General features: G+C 41.6%; 1 protein-coding gene across 1 annotated transcript; it reads left to right on the forward strand.

Moving 5' to 3' along the window:
• Positions 1-274: 274 nt before the first annotated feature.
• On the forward strand, positions 275-6,930 carry SAP30 (Sin3A associated protein 30). The gene is made up of 4 exons (XM_031010584.3): positions 275-877; positions 2,789-2,914; positions 3,338-3,436; positions 6,603-6,930. The coding sequence occupies exons 1-4, from the start codon at positions 563-565 to the stop codon at positions 6,723-6,725; spliced, it is 663 nt and encodes a 220-aa protein (XP_030866444.1). The 5' UTR covers positions 275-562; the 3' UTR covers positions 6,726-6,930.

The following is a 6,930-nucleotide window of genomic DNA, read 5'->3' on the forward strand; positions in this document are numbered from 1 at the left end:
AACCCGAATTCCCTAGAAACAGAGAGAGCGAGAGAAAACACTGTAAACCCCAATCACACGCTCCTGTTTTCCCGGTACTGAAGAAAAAAAAAAAAAAAACGTGGGTCCGTGGCCGCGCTATGCATGCTAGGATTAGTAGTTCCTCCGTCCCTCATGGCGCGGGGTCAGGGCGGAGCTCAGGTTGACTCTGCAGCAGAGAACTACAATTCCCATGGGGCCGCGCGGCAGAAAGAAAGGGGCGGGACGGGAGGGGGCGCGTCGCGCTTGCGCAGGTCCCGGGGCCGGAGGGAGGCGGAGGCGTAGCGGTCCAACTGCTGAAGTCCCCATGTGACAGTGAGCGGGGTCCCCGCTCCAGGAGACGCTCGAGTCTGCGTCCCGGCCCTCAGCACTGTCCACTGTTTCGGTGCCAGCAGAGACCAGCAGGCCCGGGACAGTTGGTGTTTGGCCGTGCCGCTGTCTAACTTGGTGTGCAGAGTGAATTGCCGCTGCCGGAGCGGAGAGAGGCGGAGCGGCCAGGAGAGAGGGGATTTCTGTCAGCGCCGGCGCTCGGGAGCTCGGAGACATGAACGGCTTCACGCCTGACGAGATGAGCCGCGGCGGGGATGCGGCCGCCGCAGTGGCCGCAGTGGTCGCTGCCGCGGCCGCCGCCGCCTCGGCGGGGAACGGGACCGGCGCGGGCACCGGGGCTGAGGTGCCGGGCGCGGGGGCGGTCTCAGCGGCTGGGCCCCCGGGGGCGGCCGGGCCGGGCCCCGGGCAACTGTGCTGCCTGCGGGAGGATGGTGAGCGGTGCGGCCGGGCGGCAGGCAACGCCAGCTTCAGCAAGAGGATCCAGAAGAGCATCTCCCAGAAGAAGGTGAAGATCGAGCTGGATAAGAGCGTAAGTAAACCGCGGGACCGCCCTGCCCTCCCGCCCCTCGGTGGGGTCCCAGGAGCCGGGCAAAGGCACGGGTTGTCGGCGGGGTCCCCCAGACAACCGCACTGGCTGCAGTGCGGTCTCGTGGAGTCTGTGTTTGGAAGCAAATAACAAAGTCGCTGCAACTCCGACCGCCACCCCAACACACACACCACACACAGGCTGTCGTTCTCCTCTTCTTTCCCACCCTGGCCCCCAACCTCCCGCTGCCTGCGTCTCTCCCGCGCAGTCTTCCCTCTTCCTTCTCCTCCGCGACCGGGACACGAAACAAAGGGGACCGCCGCACTGAGGGCCCAGAGTAGTTTTCTTGCAGCCCGGCAGCTCTTCTGGAATGGAGGCGCCTTTGTTTTGCTGCCCAAGCTGGTGTTTGGCCCCAGGCGGTACTAAATCTCGTCGTCTAGGAGAAGGCGGAGGACCTTCACGAACAAGGAAGATCCTGTTCTTTTCTGTGTTCCGTCTCCTCCGGAGCGGAGTGAGAGGGAAGCCGAGCTCACCCGCCGCCTGGCAGTGAGCCGGGGTTGTAAACGGCGTTTGCGCTGTCAGCTCCGAGGGCAGCTACTCCGATGGTGGGGAGCACGTAGCCTCTGCGGTTTTGCCATCCCCTTCGCAGCCATCAGGATTTCTTTATTCCTCCTTTTGCACATCTTTTCGTTTGACCATCTATGAGGTTTTTGGAAACAGCCGTTGCTACTTTTGGGAGATCTGGCTAGCGGTAAATGAATAACATGGTATCGAGAACCTACCGCAAGTCCTGCATATTTTTATCTTGCGCTTGGCTTAGAAGTAAATGTAAAAGCCTGTTAGCTCAATCCGTGTTTGTTTCAAATGTTAGTCTACAGCTCGCAGGAGTATATGTAATTAAAGTTTTTGAAAAGTTTATTTGTGACACTTTTTGCCCGTTTAAACAGTTTTCAGTGTTATCCATGAGAAACTCTTCGGGTGAACTTGCATAATTTCAGATTGTTTTGGAAAAATGTGTTATAGATAAATACACTGATTTAATATTCAGAAAAATGTATAACTGAAATTTAAATACAGTTTTGAAGTCGATAGCTCATTTGTGAAAACGAATGGTTTTGTATCTGGACTATAATTTGGGTATTCAGTTAGAAAGACTGGAAAGCATACATTATATTACTAAAATATGCTGTTCTTTAAGTAGAGAAAGTACTGTCAAGTAGCAAAAGTGTGAGCAACATGATCTTTCCCCTCATCAGTTAAAAATTCAACATGAACTAATTCAGGTCATCCTTACTGCTATCTATCTGTTTGTTTATTTATTTAAGACAAAGTCTCACTCTGTTGCCCAGGCTGGAGTGCAGTGGCGGGATCTCGGCTCACTGCAACCTCCAACCACCAGGTTCAAGTGATTCTCCTGCCATAGCCTCCTGAGTAGCTGGGATTACAGGCTACTGCCACCATGCCCGCCTAATTTTTTGTATTTTTAGTAGAGACGGGATTTCACTATGTTGGCCAGGCTTGTGTGGAACTCCTGAGCTCAAGTGATCCACCCGCCTTGGCCTCCCAAAGTGCTGGGATTACAGGCGTGAGCCACCGCGCCCAGCCCCTCACTGCAATTTGATGACAAAACCCAGAGGGTTGGAATTTCTCATTCTCCTCTCCCTCCCTCCCTTACCCCCTTCACCAGATGGAACCAACCCCTCCTTCCCCATCCACCATCCTTTTAACAGTATTCCAGACATCTTATGTTTTAACAGCGTATAGGATTTAAACGTATAAATATTCCATTATCTTAACAATGGCCCATCTTGACTGTCTTTATTTTTAAGAACTCACTGTGGCATATGTGTTTTACTAATACATAGACACATTTTACTGTAATCATAAGCAGTGTGTAAAACTTTTCTGTTTCAGGCAAGGCATCTTTACATATGTGATTATCATAAAAACTTAATTCAGAGTGTTCGAAACAGAAGAAAGAGAAAAGGGAGTGATGATGATGGAGGTGATTCACCTGTTCAAGATATTGATACCCCAGAGGTAGATGGAAGTTTTTTATGCTTAATGTAAATCCTAAGTAGTGCATTCTGAAGCCTTTATAAAAAGATATGAACAATCTTTTAAGTGTTTAAAACATTTGAGAAATCTGAAAATGAAAGCAAAATTAAATATAGCCAGTTGACATGCATTTACACAGTTTGAATTGTTACATTTTAAATTGACAATTTTTGCAGCTCTGTTGTCACATAACTTACTCTTTTTTTGACCTCAGTTTATATTATTTATCCCCAAAAGATTAAATTCTGTAATAATTTATGTTTGATTATGTAAATTTTTTAAATTTTTTTGACTTTGGAAGTAAATTTTTATTGTGCTGAAGTTAAAATGTTTGTTATTATACATATCAATGATAAATTTTCAACAAATTGTATGAACTAATTTATACATGTTAATTTTTTCTAGGTTGATTTATACCAATTACAAGTAAATACACTTAGGAGATACAAAAGACACTTCAAGCTACCAACCAGACCAGGACTTAATAAAGCACAACTTGTTGAGGTATATATGAGTTTTAAACTATTTGAACTATCTGCACAACCGAGAGGTTATTAAATGCTAATGAAAGTTTTAATGTAGTGTATGTAACAGTACATTTTAGTTAGAAAGAACAAAGTTAAAAAATCTGTTGTGGAAGAATCTAGTTGTGTAGAAATGTTTATCTGCCACTTAGGAAATTCCTTTTTGTAATGACTACTCAGTAGATTGTGTACAGCACCTTCTGATACTGGCTTTCAAAATGTGTTGATTGTTTTTCGAGACAGAGTCTCGCTCTGTCGCCCAGGCTGGAGTGCAGTGGCATGATCTTGGCTCATTGAAACCTCTACCTACCAGGTTCAAGCAATTCTCCAGCCTCAGCCTCCCAAGTACCTGGGACTTCAGGTGTGCACCACCACACCAGGCTAATTTTTGTATAATATTTTTAGTAGAGATAGGGTTTCACCATGTTGGCCAGACTTGTTTCAAACTCCTGACTTCAAGTGATCTGCCCACCTCAGCCTACCAGAGTGCTGGGATTACCAGTGTGAGCCACCGTGCCTGGCCCTCAAAATGCTGAATGAGAGTTTTTTTAATCCTCACTTTAGAAATCTATTAATTTTAAAACTCCGTTTAACCAGTAAACATTTGAGCACCTAATTGAGGCATAATAAAATTAATTAACAAGCTTTAATGTCCTTATTAGAATTTATATTTTAAAGTGGTGGAATAGGCCTACAAATCAGACCCTAAACAGTATTTTTATAATTTGCTGACTTAACTATTTCAAAATTTGTCCTTGTTGATGTTTGTTTTATTAGAGACATCCATGTTTTTTTCACATCTAGAAGAGGCAAAAGCTTTTCTTTTACCCAAGCTTTTACTTGTAGTTTGCTTTGATAGAGGACTTCTAGTCAGTCACTGAGTTGTGAAAAGTTAATGGAGCGTGCATATGTTTTCAGGATATAATAGAACCAAGAAATCTGTGCATCTTATTAAGATGTTTATAGATTTATATATTTATATTTTAATCATATTTAAAATAAAAATTTTTACTTGCAGCTACTGAGGAGGATTGATTAAGCCTAGGAGTTTGAGTCACCATGGGCAACATAGCAACACTCCATCTCTAAAAAAAGAAAATTTGGCCTACTAGACAAAATAGAAGTGTAGAAATATAAATCAGTTTTCTCATATTCTTTGCATGGATTTAGTAGTTACCCAACATTTTCTAAAATGTGCATATTGAATAAAATGAAATATGAATAGAAGTTACATTTATTTGGCAGAATGCTTTTTAACATTGTTAAAATCTAATATATTAACTATTTAGCTAAAATTTTTTATCCTTGGTTGGGCAACACAGACCTAATTAATTTTTCTTTAATTTTGATTTAAAAGATCAAGTTCTTTTGGGGTTGTACAATACATTAATGTAACATAAATATAGATATTGCCCACCATGATGAAATATTTCAATAGGTACTAATGGAGTGAAGGCACCCCTGTTTTGGGACAAATGAGAACCAAAGAACTGTTTATTTTAAATGTTATATTTAGGTATAAATTAAACCTGAAATTTTTGATAAACTGACCTTCTAAGAACAGTTATATTATTTCCAGAGCTATTTTCTTTTTTATACATAAGAGATAGCCATGAGTGTTATATTTTACTTAATCAGAAATGCAGATGTTAGCAAGTTAAGGAATGTGCAGATGTAGTACATATATTTTAAGAGAGGGGTCCCCAACCCCAGGGCCATGGACTGGTACTGGTTGGTGGCCTGTTAAGAACGGGTCCGCAGAGCAGGAGGTGAGCACCAGCTAGCAAGCATTACTGCCTGAGCTCCGCCTCCTGTCAGATCAGCCACAGCATTAGATTCTCATAGGAGTCCAAACCCTCTTGTGAAGTGCACGTGAGGGATCTAGGTTGTATGCTTGTTATAAGAATCTAATGCCTGATGATCTGAGGTGGAACAATTTCATACCAAAACCAACTCCGCCACCCTCAATCTGTGCAAAAATTGCCTTCCGTGAAATCGATCTCTGGTGCCAAAAAGGTTGGGGACCACTGTTTTAAGGGAATCCAGGGTTGTATGACTAAGTCTTAAGTCTCTTAGTTATTGTGTGGATGAACTTTTTTCTTAAGAAATTTTATTTTCTGGAATCTAAATATGCATGTCAGCACCCCAGGTAAGTCTATTATTCTTCTATTAGTAATTGTAGTATGCGTGTTATGTTAGCACAGTGAAAAGGCAAGGAAGCAGGTAAACATCCTTCATTGAACATCCCTCTTTCTCCTCTCATTTCCATTCATAATTTTTATTCAGAAAAATTTTCAAGGAACCTTAACCTAAGAATGCTACCAAGGTGTGAATGAATGAATATAATTTGCAGCAAACAATTTATATGTTATTGTTGGTTTCTCTACTACCAAAAGTTTTCAACTTCATACTTCTTTTTCTATCAGTAGAGTCTAAACCATTGCAGGTTTAATGATGCATGTGATCTCTTACGTCTGTTTTATCTCATTTAAAGTTTAAAAGTAAAATCATTTATTCCCTATTCTAGATTCCAATTATAAAATTTATTATTTTTATTTTATTTATTTATCTTTTTTTGAGACAGAGTCTTGCTCTGTCGCCCAGGCTGAAGTCCAGTGGCATGATCTCAGCTCACTGCAACCTCCACCTTCTGGGTTCAAGCAATCCTCATGTCTCAGCCTTCTGAGTAGCTAGGATTACAGGTGTACACCACCACGCCTATCTAATTTTTGTATTTTTTTTTGGTAGAGATGGGGTTTCGTCATGTTGCTCAGGCTGGTCTCAAACTCCCGGGCTCAAGTGATCCACCCACCTCGGCCTCCCAAAGTGCTGGGATTACAGGCATGAGCCACCACACCTGGCCCAATTATAAAATTTAAAATAAATAAAAGGAAAATATATTTTCTAATCAATGTATATTAAATTGAGTGGGCCAAAGGGTCCTTTGAAATCACACTATCTCTTGTTCATAACATTTTATTCTTGAATGCTTTCTGTCTTGTTGATATTTTGTTAAATATAATTTTTAAAGGAAATAGCCCTTATCACATAGCACTTTTTCTTTTGATGAAACCGTATTTTTTACCTAGTTTATGAAACCTGTTATATCTAAAATTTAATTTCCTTAATTTTTCTTTTCTTTATAGATAGTTGGTTGCCACTTTAGGTCTATTCCAGTGAATGAAAAAGACACCTTAACATATTTCATCTACTCAGTGAAGAATGACAAGAACAAATCAGATCTCAAGGTTGATAGTGGTGTTCACTAGGAGACGTGGAATTGAGACTAATAACTTGGATGTTAACACTGTTTACTGTTTTTTCACATGTAGAAATGTTCTTTGTGTATTTTTTCTACAGAGGATTTTCTCTGATTTTATTTTCTTTGTTTCTGACTCTAATAATTAGTTGGAAACTCATATAAAATGAGCTTTCCTAAATTAAATCTATTTTAAATAAAGGTTATTACTATTA

Source organism: Gorilla gorilla, chromosome 3 (assembly GCF_029281585.2).
Source record: "Gorilla gorilla gorilla isolate KB3781 chromosome 3, NHGRI_mGorGor1-v2.1_pri, whole genome shotgun sequence".
NCBI lineage: Eukaryota > Metazoa > Chordata > Mammalia > Primates > Hominidae > Gorilla > Gorilla gorilla.